The sequence below is a fragment of the Mizuhopecten yessoensis genome, unplaced genomic scaffold (genome assembly GCF_002113885.1).
Source record: "Mizuhopecten yessoensis strain PY_sf001 unplaced genomic scaffold, ASM211388v2 scaffold11031, whole genome shotgun sequence".
Lineage (NCBI taxonomy): Eukaryota > Metazoa > Mollusca > Bivalvia > Pectinida > Pectinidae > Mizuhopecten > Mizuhopecten yessoensis.
Window position 1 is genome coordinate 423,511 of NW_018408844.1, and position 20,215 is coordinate 443,725.

General features: G+C 35.5%; 2 protein-coding genes across 6 annotated transcripts; one reads left to right on the plus strand and one right to left on the minus strand.

The window, feature by feature from the left end:
• Positions 1-3,672: 3,672 nt before the first annotated feature.
• On the minus strand, positions 3,673-20,155 carry LOC110464764 (BTB/POZ domain-containing protein 1-like). Of its 5 annotated transcripts, none has more exons than XM_021520144.1 (6): positions 19,937-20,155; positions 13,102-13,142; positions 9,156-9,194; positions 8,431-8,721; positions 7,504-7,876; positions 3,673-4,476 (listed from the first exon to the last, which is right to left on the minus strand). In XM_021520144.1, the coding sequence occupies exons 2-6, from the start codon at positions 13,140-13,142 to the stop codon at positions 4,207-4,209; spliced, it is 1,014 nt and encodes a 337-aa protein (XP_021375819.1). In that variant the 5' UTR covers positions 19,937-20,155; the 3' UTR covers positions 3,673-4,206. The 5 variants fall into 5 exon arrangements, with proteins under 5 accessions (XP_021375819.1, XP_021375822.1, XP_021375818.1 ...); XM_021520147.1 differs by having other exon boundaries at positions 9,156-9,228; XM_021520143.1 differs by lacking the exon at positions 19,937-20,155 and adding an exon at positions 16,921-16,989.
• On the plus strand, positions 14,456-15,361 carry LOC110464759 (cell surface glycoprotein 1-like). The gene is made up of 2 exons (XM_021520128.1): positions 14,456-14,480; positions 14,892-15,361. The coding sequence occupies exons 1-2, from the start codon at positions 14,456-14,458 to the stop codon at positions 15,359-15,361; spliced, it is 495 nt and encodes a 164-aa protein (XP_021375803.1).
• Positions 20,156-20,215: the final 60 nt, after the last annotated feature.

The window sequence follows — 20,215 nt, forward strand, 5'->3', positions numbered from 1 at the left end:
TCTTTGGTTTTATCAACCAAACTGGAATTTATACCAGAATTGATAATGAAATTACTCTGTTCATTAAACAATATATATACAAAACCAGATGTTTTCATAAGTCACTTAATGTGACGGCTTTAGTCAATTCGATTAAAGATTACTATAAGGTTCAGAAATATATTGCTCGTGGTAAAGGGGAACAAGGCCTTAGAAGATTTACTTCTGAATGGGAAAAATGGTTAAAATTAGTAGAGCTTGACCTCAACTAACCCTGAGTATTATGACTATTTATATTAAGTTATTAGTTGTTATTCTACTTTAAAAAACAAAATATTGACAAATACTCACAGCAGTTATTTATTTTATTTAATATCTTCTCAGATTTGGCAGTCTGATCTCTCTCTCAGTGCTCTTTGTCCATTTGTTTTGTCTATTCTATGTGTGAAAGTGTGTGAGAATTGAATGTGTCTTGGTGATTGTATAAAATCAGCATCAAATGATGAGGATGATGAGGAGGATGAGGTTGCTGATAATTTCAATAGTAGATATGTGTGAATGTGTGGATATGTGTTGATGTGATGTTCTGTATAATGTACATGTTCTGAAAATCTTTGAAAATAAAAAAATTAAATAAAAAAAAAAAAAAGAAAGATTAATCAAAGCCATAATCATACCGAAAAAACCAAATTGTCAATGTATAGTTACAGTTTTGATAACGGTGCAATCAGCGTGATATCCATTTTTCTTCACTGATGAAAAGATGTTACAAGATGTCTTGTGAGATAGAGCAAAGTTACCTCCCTCGCAGTTTTATCTCTGCAACAAAATATAACTTTTTGTCAATTTCCTCAAAACTTCTTGATATTGATTGCCATTTTGGAGATGAATAAAATGTTTCATAAAACCTGATGAAGATATTGTTCTGTAGTATGTAGTTTCATTGTAGTTGATTTTCATGCTCTCTCTCTCTCTCTCTCTCTCTCTCTCTCTCTCTCTCTCTCTCTTACAATTGAGAAAAAGACAGTTAAGGAGTTCCTTAACATTCAGGAACGTTTAGGACACATGGGTTTGGTTTTGAGAGACATTGTATAGATAAGATTTATCTGAGTTCGGACAATCTTATAGGAAGGTCGGTTGTTAATGATCACGATATTCGGATCACTTTCGGACAGCCAATGGAGTATATACTGGTTGAATAAAAACAGATGTACCGCAGTGGTATTATATCAAGCTAATATGCTTTCAAATTTATTTCTCTTTACAAAATTAACAGTATACAGTATCAAATATAATATATATGGAGAGAAAAGACACTTTTTAAACCATTTTATTTTTTTATTTTTTTTATTTCTTTAAACTTTAACATTGTTTGTATTCATTAGTTCTCGAAACTTTACAATATTTGGCATTACATAACCCTAACCCTAACCTTTACATAATAGTATTTATATAAATATAACATTACATAGTAGTATTTATATAAATATAACTTCCTTTCTAAGGACAGAAAGGGACATTTTAACAAGTAGTGAAATTCGTCACCGATGTCTTGGGCATCCCAATTGGACATATATGTACATGGATTCTGTTTTGGTACTCAACATTATTCCAGTTTCCAGTTTCCACTATAAACTTATGATTACTAGTTCTAAATTTACACAATACCATTCGTTCATTTTCAGTCAGCAATTCTAGATAATTTTCAAAATTACAATTATATTTATATGTTCTGTAACATACAGACCTATTTTCTGAAAACTGTGATTTCCAAATATACATCAGTCCACATTCATTTAGAATACTTTGTATAAATCTCAAGTAAGGGACTAAATGGTTTTCATTAATATAAACACGATAGAACATACCATACAAAACAATGTTCGAATTACTCTCTTTAGACTGTACCATTCTTGACCAATAACTGATCATTCTGATTTTTTTCTCAATTAAAAATACGTATTATATAATAATATGGTCCATTTCCAATTTACATGATTGATTAATAGTTTGTTCCAGCGACTATTTCGTCATATATTATCCAACGCTTTTTCGAAGTCAATAAAAAATACCAATTTTCACATATGATGTTATATTCTTCAGAATAGTTTTGAAGTCTTTCATTAAATATTTGAGTAAATAATTTACTAAAGCAGCTGACAATTGTAATAGGTCTATAATTTTAGAGTCATTTACTGAACCTTTATGTCTATATAATGGGATAATAGAGCCTAGAAGCCACTGACCAGGAAGCTTACCACAGGTAAACAGCTTGACATACAGATCAGTCATTTTAGGAGCTGAACACATTCATTTATAATATCATAATAGCATGCTTTATTAACTTCAAGAAGGTTAATACCCTTTTCAACTTTTTCTAATGTAACATATCTGATGAGTATCTAGATGATATGAAATGCCTGTTTTTAGTATTCCCCCCTCTATCTATACGTTCCGGGTTGTTAGGAATATTTGTATATCTGCGGCCTGTTCACTACCTCCATGTATCATGTCACTACCAACTATACCATTGCATATATATCGTGACATTTTCTAGTTTTTGATATGTGGTATCTGTCAAAATTATTCGTATCAATATGCAGTATATCAGTGGTCAATTCATTACTTTCTTCTATTTCATCAAAAAAATTATTGCTACTTACTGTTCGAGCATTAAAGTCACCAAGAAGAAATATATTTAGTTATTTGATAGACTTAAATATTTAGTTATTTGATAGACTTAAATATTTAGTTATTAGATAGACTTAAATATTTAATTATTTGATAGACTTAAATATTTAGTTATTGGATAGATTTAAATATTTAGTTATTGGATAGATTTAAATATTTAGATATTGGATAGACTTAAATATTTAGTTATTGAATAGACTTAAATATTTAGTTATTAAATAGACTTAAATATTTAGTTATTGGATATACTTAAATATTTAGCTATTTGATAGACTTAAATATTAGTTATTTGATAGACTTAAATACTTAGTTATTGGATAGACTTAAATATTAAGTTATTGGATAGACTAAAATATTTTGTTATTAGATAGACTTAAATATTTAATTATTTGATAGACTTAAATATTTAGTTATTGGATAGATTTAAATATTTAGTTATTGGATAGATTTAAATATTTAGTTATTGGATAGATTTAAATATTTAGTTATTGGATAGATTTAAATATTTAGTTATTGGATAGACTTATATATTTAGTTATTTGATAGACTTAAATATTTAGTTATTGGATAGACTTAACTATTTAGTTATTGGATAGACTTAAATATTAAGTTATTGGATAGACTAAAATATTTGGTTATTAGATAGACTTAAATATTTAGTTATTGGATAGACTTAAATATTTAGCTATTTGATAGACTTAAATATTAGTTATTTGATAGACTTAAATATTTAGTTATTAGATAGACTTAAATATTTAGTTATTTGATAGACTTAAATATTTAGTTATTGGATATGCGTAAATATTAAGATATTGGATAGATTTAAATATCTAGTAATTTGATAGACTTAAATATTTAGTTATTTGATAGACTTAAATATTTAGTTATTGGATAGATTTAAATATTTAGTTATTGGATAGACTTATATATTTAGTTATTTGATAGACTTAAATATTTAGTTATTAGATAGACTTAAATATTTAGTTATTGGATATACTTAAATATTTAGATATTGGATAGATTTAAATATCTAGTAATTTGATAGACTTAAATATTTAGTTATTGGATAGACTTAAATATTTAGTTATTGGATAGACTTAGATATTCAATTGCAATATCTTGATGCGGATCTCCAATACAATAATTAGAACCTTCCGGGGGTATGTTTATAATACCGAACAATAAATCATCATCACCACCACATATGATTTTGTCAAGTTTGAATCTACAATATTAATGAACGACTCAGGTTCTTGTACACACGCTAAAGGGTAACTGTCCCACCAGACTTTAACCGCTTACATTCAAATGGATTAATATTGTTAAAACTAGGTATGTCAATAATATCAGCATCATCAGTTTTTGTCTCCGTCAAACATAGATTCAAAGTTGTCAATTAATTAAAAACAATGAGGACAATGAATTCTTCTTAGAACTCCACATGCATTAAGTATTACAATCTTAATTTCAATCGACAAAAACAACAAAAAACTCGGGATATGTCATAACCAGAAATATTGGTGTGATTTTCATGACTCACCAACAGTTTGGCCTTTTACCAACCTTATGTACTTTTTCAAAGATAGGCCTGCCATGCCGTACATAATGCTTTCTGTAGCTTTTGTTAAAGCTAGTGACAAGTGTGTTGGTATTGTTTCGGATGTACATGAGGATGTCGACAATCTCATCACTCGTTAGTATCTTATCCTTACAGACTTGATCCAGAAAAAAATCTTGAGACATGATCGGGAATCGAATGGTTGAGAGGACGTTTCCCAGCACAGCTCTCTTGTTTGCACCCGTTATCTGCAACAGAATGTACCGTATTAAAAACAAGTTCGACAAGGTTTATAATGTTTAATCTAACCCGAACAAGTCTAACGATATTCAATCAAATGTAGCTCTGTCGAGCCTATAAAGAAATCAAGGACAATTATCATGAATCTTGAATACGTTGAAATGATTAACGATTCTATCAACATGATAATTATCATGAATTTTATGCTATTATACACAAGAACATTTTTCTCAGACGAGGCTGCAACATCGCCATTTTGAATTCATGTCTGATGTCTTAATCCAATTTTCTGACGTCATGACTAAATTTAAATAGACGCTAGTAATATAAACAAATAAATAATACAAGAAACCAAGTCATGCTTTAGGGTAAAGATAGTCCGAATTATTCTGACGTTTTATCGACTTTTTATATCGGTCTGTCGTCGAATAACGTCAGAACTCCGGCCCTCTATAATATGCGGGAAATAAGCGACCCGCGCCCGAGTCGCACTTCACACTGATATTTAAGAAACCAATCGTCACTTTCACACGCATGTCGCACAAATTAAACCAAACCAATGATGAATCTTATATATACTAATATATACTAAATGGGGGATAAACAGTACGACGTAGACAATTTTGAGAGATAACTACATATATCAGCATGTAAATATATACCCGTCTGAGAAATGGAAAATACTCGGGTATCTCAGACTACATCCTTAGAAATTATGAAGAGGTGGTTAACTAAGTAGAATATGAATGTCCTTTTGGAAACAGCGATCACCTTGTGAATTTGTATTTCAATAGAAGGAACCGTCAAGACCCAGCATAATATAATTAAGGGGGATTATATACAAATACCAAGGAACTACAGGAAATCAACTGGAACGCTCGTTTAGAGCAGGGTACTAAGTTATTAGTAAGTTAGGTTTATTTTTCGAAACAGGGCTTGTTTAATTCTCTAAACCAGACTAAAACTTATTTTCAAAAACAATATCTACATGACACGCCTAAATGAAAGTTCGGTTGTGTTTAACAAAGTATGTTGTCTTTGTAATTATATTAATCGTTTTTGTTTGTATGTATTATATATATAAGATATTAAAAGGGAATATCATTTCTTTCTATAAATCTTCACAACAATTCAAGAAAAACCACATTTCAAAGAAAAAATCCCTCGATCGCCAATAAGCATTAGGACGGTACAACACGATTATAGACGGTATGGTTATTTTCATGAAGTAAAATCAACAAGAAACATCGGTCTTGGACTCAATATATGGCAACAAAACACAAGGAAAATACAAGGAACACGCAAAAGTGGGAACAAAGTCAAATAATGGGAATTAAGGAAAGCAAAGAAGTGTTTGGGACCTAGTAAAATGGGAATTACGAAAAGCAAAGAAGGATGTTGAAAAAGCAATTGCACACAATGCTTAAAACCAACCTTAACATTTTTTAAATTATAACAATGCGAAGAGGAGCTAAAGTAAGAACAGACATTTCGGATCTAACGGGACTAAATGGGGACCCAAAACACATTGCTTTCGCCCATACAGATAAAACATAGGTATTCATTAATTTCTGTATCAATGTCTTTACTTAAGAAGGATTAGTTGTAGAACAATTAACCAACCTTTCCTAGACGCACCCTGCAACGAAGTTACTTTGAGGAAATTTCCCAAAAAGTAGATGTAAATAAATAAGCAGGTTCTGATGAAAAGTAGCCAAAGTATCAATGGTACTATAATTGGGATACATTGAGTAAACCTCTGTCAATAATATTGATTGAAGAAATCTATGACGAAGTGAAAACTATCCCAAACAGGAAAGGATGCACACATTGCTGTCATTTACATAGAAAAGGGGTCCGTAATTGTATCATGGAGGAACTCATTCGTGGAAGCATTCTGTAACACAAGGTAATGGAGGAACTCATTCGTGGAAGCATTCTGTATCACATGCAAGGTAATGCTATTTACTATACATTGAACCATTCGGATTTATACCTATATGGGTGATCTTCAACAAACGCCCCGCCCATTTTTCGCAGATGACACCAAAATATACCAAACAGTTTAGAAACTACGAAGATGTTAAAATTATACAATCATATTAAAATCAAATTTCCAAATATTGTCAAGCCATTGTTATTAAAACTCCACCTAAATGAGCGTGAAGAGCATTAATCCTGGATGACAGAGGCCTAACCCTAACCCTAACAATATCTCGTGGGCCAGAAAGGCGAGAAAGCTACATTAGAAAATATTAACAGTGTAGAAGATTAAAATGTTAATGGGGATGATAAGCTTAACGTTCGAACACAGATAAAAGATAATCCCTTTCTTCTGGAGAGCGCCTGGAAAACTCTACAACAACCGACGTTAACGAGATCGCAAGCTTACAGTTATTGAAATAATTAACCATGAATTTGATGAAAGAGTCAATTAACATATGATAAAAACGCAAGAACACGAGGACATGATCACAAAAGATAGAAAAATGATACAAAACGGTGTAAAGGAAAACACTTAGAATAGTAGATACGTGGAACAATCTACCTGTACATGTTAATGCTCAAACAATAAGGGAGATTGAAGAGAAAATATAGAAACATTTCAAAGATATAATCTTTGATACGTGAAACACAATGAGCCTATACAAATATGCATAATATTGTCAGTGACACTTTTACATACTATTTAATGACATGGGCCTAGAGGTGTTCAGCCTTCGTCCATCAGTATTCAGTTTAATTCATTAAGAGAATTATTCAATGTTCTGTACAAAAACAGTATCCTGTGGTCAACCCTACGAGAGATCAAACGTGTAACTTCGGCTGCTGGAAACCTAACCTGTTACAAAAAAGATGATCTAACATTTCAAATATATATGACATTGACGATTTACCCAAAACACTATGTACCGTTTGGACACCCTGACACTGTTGTCTTGTGATTTTTACTGTAGTAAATTGACAATTTGTATAGGAAATATAGAAAACGTATGTGAACATAGGATTACAATACGTAACTGATAAACAATTACCTCCAGATTTTGCCGAATGCATTCCTTCTCCGCCCACTGCATAACAGCCTTGTACACGTGACTCTCGTCAACATCCAGCTCATCTGATTCTGTTATACTGGTCAGGCAGCTCGGACACAGGACAGCAAAGGATTCGGAAGTTAACATTTTTTCAGGCGACAACCCAATACTATTGAGACACATTGCCATTAATCTATCTTCAGTGTAGATGTGGGCTTGCTCGAGAAGGAAACAGGCAATAGCTGGCGAGAAATTTGTCATCAGGAAGTTGTCACACACAGAAACGAGGACATCTACACAGTACTTCCGGGCGACACTCATTACAGACACCACCGTCCCCACTGTCAGTGTTACTTCGTCTGTGTAAAGATAGCTGATAAAAACAGGACATTGTACTGTTGTTACAATATAATTTATACAAACAGTAATTGTGAAGCAATATAATTTTTACAAATTAACCAAATAACTTTTCTGATGAGTAGTGGACAGGGCTCGATAAATACCATTGACCAGAACGAAACATGGAGCATCCGTCCGTCTCATGCTCGAATCTCGGTCTGTTTCATTTCTTATCAATTTTCAAATGTAGTTAACTAGAACCTACTTAGAATTACGTTTAGTTTTTGTAAAAACCGTACAAGTGTTTATATCGTTTTGAGTGGCGTATCTTGAAAGTATTAGCAGAAGCAAGATTTGAGACGGGGAGTGGATCCACCGAAAATCGAGTAAGAGAATTTTTAATTGGTACTTCCGTATCCGAATATTGTATGAAAACAGAAAAGAAAAGGTATGCCTAGTTTTCATGGTATTATTCACGTGGTATACTCTTAAATTGTGACGTCATTGTGTTCATCACTATGTAGTTACTATCATCTCTAGGTAAATGGTCATTATAAAGTTAGCGTACTTTTCAATCGATGTACTTACGTCAGAAATAAAGTGAAGGCCTCTACTGTGATATCCGGAACCTTCACATCTCCAGTCTCTGCCAGGGGACCATTAAACATGGCAAAGAAGACAGGACTGCGGCTGGTGAGAATCAGTGTGTGAGCTGGTATTCTCTGCCTTTTCGCGCCGACAAGGAACGTGACGTCACTGCCTATTCCACCAGAGAAGATGTGATATAAACTTTCAGTCAAAGATTTACCAGTTCGCCAGTCAGACGCAGGTTGTCCAGTCGACGATGTCGACGCACCAAGTCCCACGACGGATGTATATCTTTGACAAAATAAGTCACATATAATAAAGTAGCTGTTGTATTTGTAACTGTCGGGCAGTTCAGGAGATTTAAGGGAAAGTCAGGGACAAATACGTTAGTAATATACTAATGTCACAGTTTCCATCTCATCAAAAGTGAGGTAGTGACATAAATTTCAACACGACAGCTGATATATCTGACAATGCTGAGGAATATCCAGCGAACCGAGGTACTACGTTATCTAGAATTTACACATTTATACTGTATTATATGCAGCACTTATACTTTAGATGTACTTACAAAGAGAGACTTTTTTGTTTATTTATTTAATTCCAATTCAACAGACCCAAGGGTCCACTTACAGAATGGATAACAACATTACAACACAAGTATAAAATATCACAGTCAGTTATGCATGTAATACACATACAGGTAAACGTATATGATAACTCACCCACTCCCGTATTGGAATGTCACCTTTTTATCCATGCCTCTAAAATGATATGAAGTGGTTGATTCTTTGTTAACTACAATGTTTAATAAATGATCGATTTACCGGAACATCTTGTTCAACCTCAATGAGGTTAGAGAGGACTTTGCTCCCGAGCAGGCAGAGCAGATCACAGGATTTTTTTGGCTAAATCAGACGATGATTTGGGAAGAACGAGTATGGTGAAGCATACGATGGATACTCATAATGATAGGCCTATTAAACAATCCCCAAGGCGATTTCACCACCATGCAGCAGAGAAAGTTGATCAGCAGGTCCAAAGTATGTTAGACAGAGGAATTAAGAACCATCGTCTAGTCCGTGGGCATCGGGCGTAACTTGGTACAGAAGAAAGACGTCAGTTTAAGGTTCTGTGTGGACTTTCATGCTTTGAACAAGGTAATGATACAGGACGCATACCCATTGCCCCGAGTAGATGAATCACTGGACACTGTCGGGTGCAACGTGGTTCTCAACACTGGACTTGTTTTCGGGATACTGGCAGGTTGAAATGGACGAGGCAGATAAGCAAAAGATTGCATTTGTAACCAGAAGTGGGTTTTGCAACATCCCAGCGACATTTGAACGCCTGATTGAGACAGTGCTGGCAAAGCTTAATTGGGAAATATGCCTGGTGTACATTGATAATGTCATTATTTTAGGGACAACATTTCATGAGGCAATAGTCAACTTGGAAAAGGTGTTCGACAGACTTCGTCAGGCAGGGCTAAAACTCAAGGCCAAAAAATGTCATCTATTTGAAAATAAGTGTTATTCCTGGGTTATATTGTTTCAGGAGATGGCATATCAACAGACCCAGAAAAGGTGAAAGCAGTGAAAGAATGACGCAGACATATATGTGGTCATTTCTTGGACTTTGTAGCTACCTTAGACGTTTTATTCACAGGTTTGTTGAGATCGCAAAACCACTTCACCAGCTGACAGAGAAGGGAACATCTGTCACTTGGACAGACAGGTGCCAAATTGCGTTCGATACGCTTAAGAAATTTATAACCACAGCACCAATCTTGGCATACCCTGATTTTACAAAACCATTCATCTTGGATACAGATGCGAGTCAATTTTGCTATTGAAGGAGTCTTGTCCCAATGTATTGATGACAAGGAAAAAGTGACATCTTACAATAGTAGAGCGCTTGCCAAGTCAGAAAGGAAATACTGCGTAACCCGAGAGGAGTTACTAGCATTGGTATATTGTATCAAGCAATATCGATCATATCTATACAAACATAAGTGCAGAGTGAGAACTGACCATAGTGCACTCAAGTGGCTGATGAGATTCAAAGAACCAGAAGGACAGCTAGCTCGTTGGCTCGAGGTCATTTCTACATATGATATAGAAATCCAGCACAGAGCAGGAAAGTTGCACCGAAACGCAGACGCAGTGAGAAGGATTCCCTGTCACCAGTGTGGATTCTATGAAGGTTGGGAACGTGACCATGGGGAGGGACCACTTCCTGTACGAACAATCAAGAAGGATGGTAACCCAAAGGTAAACATTGGCAAACAAGATGAAGAAACAAGTACATTGAAAGAAAAACAAGAGGCCGATAGTGATCTGAAATTAGTAACTGAATGGGTAAAGAGCGGGAAAAAGCCAAATCCAGGTTCGGTAAAGCCTCTGAGCAATGTGGTAAAATCCCTTGTTGCAAAATGGGATCAATTGACTATTGACAACGGTTTACTATGCAGACGTTAGGTCAAACCCCCAGAACACAAAAGTGTCAAATAGTTGTACCATATGAGGAAAGACGAACCATGATGAACATATGTCATGACACAAGAACTAGTGGGCATCTAGGAGTGCACAAAACTCTGAGTCGTGTGAGACAGACGTTCTACTGGCGTGGCTTGCAAAGAGGTCTGCGACAATACATTGCTGGGTGCAAACATTGTGCATGTAGGAAGAAATGTGCGAAACGACGAGCACCTATGCAAATAGAGCCTACAGGATACCCATGGAAAGATTGGCGTCTGACATACTCAGACCATTACCGGAAACAAAGGACGGGAACAGATATATTTTGGTAGTATTGTAGTAAGTGATTACTTTTCCAAGTGGACAGAAGCATTTGCCATGCAAAATATGAAGGCCAGTACAGTTGCTGCACTCATCGTGGAGGAGGTTGTTGTTAGTTTTGGTGTACCAAACGCCATACACTCGAATCAGGGGCGACAATATGAAAGCAAACTCTTTCAAGAAATGTGTATTTTGCTTGGCATCAAGAAAACGAGAACTACGCCAAATCACCCGAAATCGGATGGTATAGTAGAGAGATTCAATCGGACTTTTGCAAGCATGTTCTGTGCCTACGTTGATAAGTGCCAATATAACTGGGACGTTCACATACTATACGTTATGATGGCGTACCGGTCAACAGAACAGGAAAGTACAGGATTTACTCCAAACATGCTTATGTTAGTGAGAGAGGTTTCTATCCCAGTTGATCTGTTCTGTGATCTCCCTAACGTGCCTAAACAAGTTTTGTAAAGTCAGTGAGCATAGGAACTTAGAGAGAGGTTGGTTTCAGCTCATAAGTTAGTCAGAGAAAACTTAAAGGGGTTAATGTTAAGACAAAACACTACCATGGCCTGAAACTAAAATGGGACAGTTACGAGAAGGGAGAGTTGGTTACGTGTTTTTTCCTCTAAAGAAGGTTGGCAGGTCATCAAAGCTGATGATTTTTTGGCAACGTCCTTTCAAGGAAGTTGACAAAGTATCAAATGTTATTTACAATGTTGTTAGTGATGAAAAAAAGAAAGAACATGTCATTCATATCGACAGGATGCGCAGATGCCTATCCCAGGTTATTAAAGGTGAAAGTGAGACTCGTACAGATGGCAAGGTTGAACAGATAGACAATGAGTCAACAGAGCTCGAGGTGAACGATATTGTAGACCTTCCAAATAGCACAAAAGGCCGTGTCAGAAGAAGACCAGTGTTGATGACTGAATATGTACTGTAAAATACAGCTAATAATATTTGTGTGTTATAGGAAGATGCCACAAGTGAAAACAACTCCGAGAAAACCAGGTTTGGTGGTCCGCTGTGTTGCAACAGACTACCGATAGGCGAAGAGTAGAAAGCGCACTTGGTGATCTGTGGAACCAATGCCAGGGAGAAGAAGAAGTTTGAGTGTATTGAGTGTGACTTTGTTACGGAGAAGAATGTTTGTCTGAAGAGACACAAGGAGAGAAAACACCCAGTACGACATGACTTGTTGGAAGAATATGATCCAGAGAATGTGTTTGATATACTAGGGGAAATATCAGAGGACTATTCAGAACCTTCATCTAAGACATCTAAGCTGGCAGAAATGGTTACTATGAGAATACAAAACAGAGACCTAAATTTCCACAAGATTCTGCACTTCAGGGTTTACCAAGGCATCGGTTTCATATTGTCTAGGGTGACTTGGTCAAAAGGCAGTCGCAGAAAAGAGTGGCGTGGTCAAGATGTGTTGCGGTAAAGGGTGTACACAGTCACGGGTGTCGCAGTAAGGGGCAATTTACAGGGTTACGGATATATTGTGATACAGTTGCTTTAGTTGGCTTTTTGACTATATTAGTGTTAGAGATATATTGTTATTAATGTAAAATATCTACCGAGTGTAGATTAGTCAGTAGTGATTTGAGGCAGTAATTTGTTGAATCATTAGGTTATAGTTATTTAAGTCAGATAGACGGCCATTTTTTTGTATATATTGTCGGCATTTATTTGTTACAACAATTACTTGGTGAAAGATAGAACTTGGTAACGAACTGAAGGCACGCATCTGTTACAATATATAATGTATCATTTGCTAACATTTTGGATAACTACAGAGAGGTCTATATCAACTGTAGGATCTAATTCAAAAGTAATATAGGAAAATGATATCATAACTCACCTTCTACATGTTAAGTTTTGGACTGTCACCCTTTTCGCCATCTGAAATGATACACGTATATTAGGTATCATTATTGATAACTCCAAAGCAGAATAAACAAGTTACAATTTCCCTGAATTAAATTTTGACTGTGTATTCGCATGCATACACACATTTGGAGTTATTAGCCAGGTGGCATAGGACTAGTAAGTAGCGCATGATAAGGCAGCTCCTGCGAATTCCTCAAAATTGTATTGACGTGTATTAATTGTATACCTATGTACTGTAAAGCGCTTTAGAGTGGCTTATGTTAGCTAGATAGGGCGCTATATTAAATGTTGTAAACATTAAGTATATTGAATATCTATGTACTGTAAAGCGCTTTAGAGTGGCTTATGTTAGCTAGATAGGGCGCTATATTAAATTTTGTATACATTATGTATATTGTTTATCTATGTATTGTAAAGCGCTTTAGAGTGGCTTATGTTAGCTAGATAGGGCGCTATATTAAATTTTGTATACATCATGTATATTGTTTATCTATGTACTGTAAAGCGCTTTAGAGTGGCTTATGTTAGCTAAATAGGGCGCTATATTAAATGTTGTATACATTATGTATATTGTTTATCTATGTATTGTAAAGCGCTTTAGAGTGGCTTATGTTAGCTAGATAGGGCGCTATATTAAATGTTGTAAACATTAAGTATATTGAATATCTATGTACTGTAAAGCGCTTTAGAGTGGCTTATGTTAGCTAGATAGGGCGCTATATCTAATGTTGTATACATTATGTATATTGTATATCTGTGTACTGTAAAGCGCTTTAGAGTGGCTTATGGTAGCTAGATATGGCGCTATATTAAATGTTGTATACATTATGTTTATTGTATATCTATGTACTGTAAAGCGCTTTAGAGTGGCTTATGTTAGCTAGATACATTGTAGGGCGCTATATCAAATGTTGTATACATTATGTATATTGTTTATCTATGTACTGTAAAGCGCTTTAGAGTGGCTTATGTTAGCTAGATTGGGCGCTATATTAAATGTTGTATACTTTATGTATATTGTATATATATGTACTGTAAAGCGTTTTAGAGTGGCTTATGTTAGCTACATAGGGCGCTATATCAAATGTTGTATATTATGTATATTGTATATATATGTACTGTAAAGCGTTTTAGAGTGGCTTATGTTAGCTAGATAGGTCGCTATATCAAATTTTGTATACATTATGTATATTGTATACCTATGTACTGTAAAGCACTCTAGAGGGGCTTATGTTAGCTAGATAGGGCGCTATATCAGATGTTGTATATATATAAAAAAAAATACATACTGACGCATACAAACACTTATCAGTTGTGCTTTAGTAATGGTTAAGATATTTACCATTATAGGTAATTGTTATCTTGAGATATGCACCAGTATACGAAGTATACATACACACAATAATACACCGGACAGGGTCAAACGGTAATAAACATTTTCTGTTATTATATATAAACCAACAAACCTTAGAATTTAATTCGGAGAAAGTTTTGAAACATTAATAGATTTAATAGATTCTATTCCATCAGAACGGTCAACCTCGGTGACTGATAGACCATCAGAACGGTCAACCTCGGGGACTGATAGTCCATCGGAACAGCCAACCTCGGGGACTGAAAGACCATCAGAACGGTCAACCTCGGGGACTGAAAGACCATCAGAACGGTCAACCTCGAGGACGGATAGACCATCAGGACAGCCAACGTTGGGGACTGAAAGTCCATCAGAACGGTCAACATCGGGTATTGATATTCCATCAGAACGGCTTACCTCGGGGACTGATAGTCCATCAGGACGGTCAACCTCGGGGGCTGATAGACCATCAGAAGGGTCAACCTCGGTGACTGATAGATCATCAGAAAGGTCTAACTCTGGTATTGATATTCCATCGGAACGGTCAACCTCGGTGACTGATAGACCATCAGAACAGCCAACCTCGGGGACTGATAGGCCATCAGAACGGTCAACCACGGTGACTGATAGACCATCAGAACGGTCAACCTCGGGGACTGAAAGTCCATCGAAACAGCCAACCTCGGGGACTGAAAGTCCATCAGAACAGCCAACCTCGGGGACTGAAAGTCCATCGAAACAGCCAACCGCGGGGACTGAAAGTCCATCGAAACAGCCAACCTCGGGGACTGAAATACCATCAGAACGGTCAACCTCGGGGACGGATAGACCATCAGGACAGCCAACCTCGGGGACTGAAAGTCCATCAGAACGGTGAACCTCGGGGACGGATAGACCATCAGGACAGCCAACCTCGGGGACTGAAAGTCCATCAGAACGGTCAACATCGGGTATTGATATTCCATCAGAACGGCTTACCTCGGGGACTGATAGTCCATCAGAAGGGTCAACCTCGGGGGCTGATAGACCATCAGAACAGCCAACCTCGGGGACTGATAGGCCATCAGAACAGCCACCCTCGGGGACTGATAGGCCATCAGAACGGTCAACCTCGGTGACTGATAGACCATCAGAACAGCCAACCTCAGGGACTGATAGTCCATCAGGACGGTCAACCTCAGGAACAGATAGTCCATCAGAACAGCCAACCTCGGGGACTGATAGTCCATCAGAACAGCCAACCTCGGGGACTGATAGTCAATCAGGACAGCCAACCTCGGGGACTGATAGTCCATCAGGACGGTCAACCTCAGGAACTGATAGTCCATCAGAACAGCCAACCTCGGGGACTGATAGTCAATCAGAACAGCCAACCTCGGGGACTGATAGTCCATCAGAACAGCCAACCTCGGGGACTGATACTGTAGTCCATCAGAACGGTCAACCTCGGGGACTGATACTGTAGTCCATCAGAACAGCCAACCTCGGGGACTGATAGACCATCAGAACAGACAACCTCAGGAACTGATAGTCCATCAGAACAGCCAACCTCGGGGACTGATAGTCAATCAGAACAGCCAACCTCTGGGACTGATAGTCCATCAGAACGGTCAACCTCGGGGACTGATAGTCCTACAGCACAACCAACAATGTTGTAACGTAAGATAAGTTCTAGAAATACAAAGTTACGAAGTAGCAAGTAATTTTGTCGATGCAGAAAACCAAACAAAGTTAACTGTCAATATTAGTATCGGGAGTAGATTTTAATTTGTTGATTCAAGTCTTGTAGCTCTTTACGCAGATCAGTTTACATGGTGAAATCAAGACAACCGGCAGATGTTTATATGTCATGACAATATCAGTTTTATACCCATGCTATATTTGTATGAATACACCACTAAGGTGTAACAGGGAAGTAAACATCACTTATCAGGAATCGTGTATGAAATGTCGTACTGTATTATGGTAATACTATTATTGAATATGAGGTCGTTTAGTTATCAACGTCTGCCCCGTGTAATGCATTAGAGATAACATTACACATGGCTGGTACTAGATATAAACCCTTATATGACTCATGTTTTAGACATTAGTATACACCATGATATAGATGAAGAGAAATACGACCTACTACTTACGATAACAAATGTGTTTTGTACTGTTAACTATAGCTACACTATAGTACTGGTAAATTCTTTACGTCTCGTCAGACCGTTTCCCAATGTTGTCTTTTACTTATAATTATAAATTATAGTTACAGGAGGCACAGTTTACATCTGTATTCAAATCAAAACATTCCGATCCTGATAATCCAAAAAAAGGATTTCAACTTTTATTAAAATTAAAAATTGGTTCCTGTAATATTCAGCCATATTCTAACAGAAACTACCAAATATACGATAGCATGATTATTAAAATAAAAAGACTTATGCATACCTTAATTCTCCTTCCGTCATACAAACCGTGTTTGTCTAAACCGGAAGTATAGTACAGGGTATTTCTGCAACTGCTATATACAGTAAGGACGTGTAGGGTTATATAAAGATAGCATGAACTCAATAGATATAGAAGAGCAGTTCTACAACAAATCTGTCTAGTACATATCTAGAACAATGGAGTATATAACACGATCTATCCACAGAAGCTATTAGTTTGGTCAATATCTACTCTTTATGTACATATAAATTACTGATTGGGACTTTGATTTAAAAATGAGAGAATAACTGTAGGTGTCAGTGTTGGGTGTATGATTGTGAGTTGTTTGTGTATTGTTTGTGAGTTGCTATAAGTTATTGTGCTTATCATGTTGGAGTTATCTCCCCTGATCCTTTACATAGTATTACTCTTTATATTATTTCTCATTTCTAAGTATTCTTAAATAAATTCATCATAACTACATTGTGTATATATGGTAACTACATTGTGTATATATATGGTAACTACATTGTGTATAACTACATTGTGTATATATATGGTAACTACATTGTGTATATATATGGTAACTACATTGTGTATATATATGGTAACTACATTGTGTATATATATGGTAACTACATTGTGTATATATATGGTAACTACATTGTGTATATATATGGTAACTACATTGTGTATATATATGGTAACTACATTGTGTATATATATGGTAACTACATTGTGTATATATATGGTAACTACATTGTGTATATATATGGTAACTACATTGTGTATATATATGGTAACTACATTGTGTAACTACATTGTATATATATGGTAACTACATTGTGTATATATATATGGTAACTACATTGTGTATATATATGGTAACTACCTTGTGTATATATGGTAACTACATTGTGTAACTACATTGTATATATATGGTAACTACATTGTGAATATATGGTAACTACATTGTATATATATGGTAACTACATTGTGTATATATGGTAACTACATTGTATATATATGGTAACTACATTGTGTATATATGGTAACTACATTGTGTATATATGGTAACTACATTGTGTATATATGGTAACTACATTGTGTATATATGGTAACTACATTGTGTATATATGGTAACTACATTGTGTATATATGGTAACTACATTGTGTATATATGGTAACTACATTGTGTATATATATGGTAACTACATTGTGTATATATGGTAACTACATTGTGTATATATATGGTAACTACATTGTGTATATATATGGTAACTACATTGTGTATATATGGTAACTACATTGTGTATATATATGGTAACTACATTGTGTATATATATGGTAACTACATTGTGTATATATATGGTAACTACATTGTGTATATATATGGTAACTACATTGTGTAGATATGGTAACTACATTGTATATATATATGGTAACTACATTGTGTATATATATGGTAACTACATTGTGTAGATATGGTAACTACATTGTGTATATATATGGTAACTACATTGTGTATATATATGGTAACTACATTGTGTATATATATGGTAACTACATTGTGTATATATGGTAACTATATTGTGTATATATGGTAACTACATTGTGTATATATGGTAACTACATTGTGTATATATGGTAACTACATTGTGTATGTATGATGAATAGATGTGGATCTGGGTTAAGGGTTGCTAAGGAAATCCGCCATCTTGGATCCAAGATGGCGCCTTAGAAACCCAATGAACCTATACGGCCCCAGTATTGATTCCATGGACGGTCTCTCTCTCTCTCTCTGATGCTTGACAGACCTGCGAACCCTTGTAGTACGAGAAAGAACGCATACAGAAATGAAAATCGCTATTACATGTACATTGTTTTCAATAGGTGTGTGTATTGCGTATGACGTCATCAATTTGGCATTTACCGACGGAATTAGTTCCCCTTGTTTCTAACTTTTACCTTCTGATTTCAGGTATTCTCTCTCTCGGCGACGCTGTTTCATTGTTTTTTTCTTCTCTTTTCTGTTCTTTTCTCCTCTGTTTCTGCTCTTTTTAATTATATATTTTCATTTTATTTGATAATCTTTTGCATAAAACATATTTACAAACAATAAATAGTTACAACATACGTTATTTACGATATAAAATTCACGGCATATTTACTATGTTTTCGAGTTTGGTATTAAACTGAGATGATCTTTTTTTCGTGTAGGAAGTGAGTGTGTCGGTGCTCTGGAAGGTGTTGTAGCAGGTGATGTCGCGTCCTTGTTTCAACTAAAAATAATAGTTAACACGTAGACAATTCACAATAATACATTAGCTAACGTCACGCTACCACAATTGGTACACTACCCAAATTGGTACACGGTCAGAAAATTGTTCGAATAGTACTTTAAAATTAAATTTCAGCATTTTTCTTTGACAGTATAACAAAATAGATATTTATCAGCATTTCTGCCGAATAGTTTTGTTTTCAGGAACATTTTAAGAGTACACGATGACTTCAAAGTAAACATATCAGAAAACAAGTAAAAACGACGTACGTCGACGAAATTTTGGAGGATTTTCAAGGGGTTAAATATAAGCATGTTTAAATGTTGATTTCTGGTCCTTATATTCGAATAATATAAAAGTGAATATATACAAATATAGTTCAGTATGGTATCTATAAAAGCAATATATTTTGTTGTAATCGGCACATCAACTTGTAGAAATAAAAACAGTTTCGATAGTCTGTGATATGGTGTACCAATATGGGTACTATTTACGGACGAAAAACGGACGAAATCTCACTGCGAGTTTAGCGTTCTATTTTCAAAGATAAATTACCTAGATATACATCTTTTCTTGAAAATGAACCACCATAGGTACAGTAGTCTTTGTCAGGAATCAAGAAACATTCCAGATACAAGATCTGAATTTTTAAAGATCACTAAAAAACCGTCAAAATTGTACCAATTGTGGTAGCGTGACGTTAACGGTATAAGAAAAGAGTGAGGTAGGTGATTTTATTTGGACAATATACTTACAGGGTAGCGTGTAATAATAATGGCCGCTTGCACGTCGCTGTCTATGCATTCTTTGGCGATGTTGTTTCCTAATGAGCTCCTTATCGTTTGATATGTTTTGTCGTTCCTTCCTTTACATATCTGCTTGCCGTTGAAATAATTGGTGTTGGCGGAGGAAGTCGGATAGACTGCATAAGCTTGTCTTGTGATTCGGTGATGAAGTGTGTCGTCTGAGCTTGTCAGAATCGTACGGGTATCTTTAGACGACGTCACGGTCGTCGAACGTGACGTCACTATCAT

Coding starts and splice junctions, on each gene's coding strand:
- LOC110464764 (XM_021520144.1), bottom strand. CDS start 13,142: ATGGCGAAAAGGGTGACAGTCCAAAACTTAACATGTAGAAG. Junction 9,195..13,101: donor CAAAACTTAACATGTAGAAG/GTGAGTTATGAT, acceptor ATATCATTTTAG/AGGCATGGATAAAAAGGTGA. Junction 8,722..9,155: donor ACATTCCAATACGGGAGTGG/GTGAGTTATCAT, acceptor ATTTTGTCAAAG/ATATACATCCGTCGTGGGAC.
- LOC110464759 (XM_021520128.1), top strand. CDS start 14,456: ATGGTTAAGATATTTACCATTATAG. Junction 14,481..14,891: donor TAAGATATTTACCATTATAG/GTAATTGTTATC, acceptor ATATTCCATCAG/AACGGCTTACCTCGGGGACT.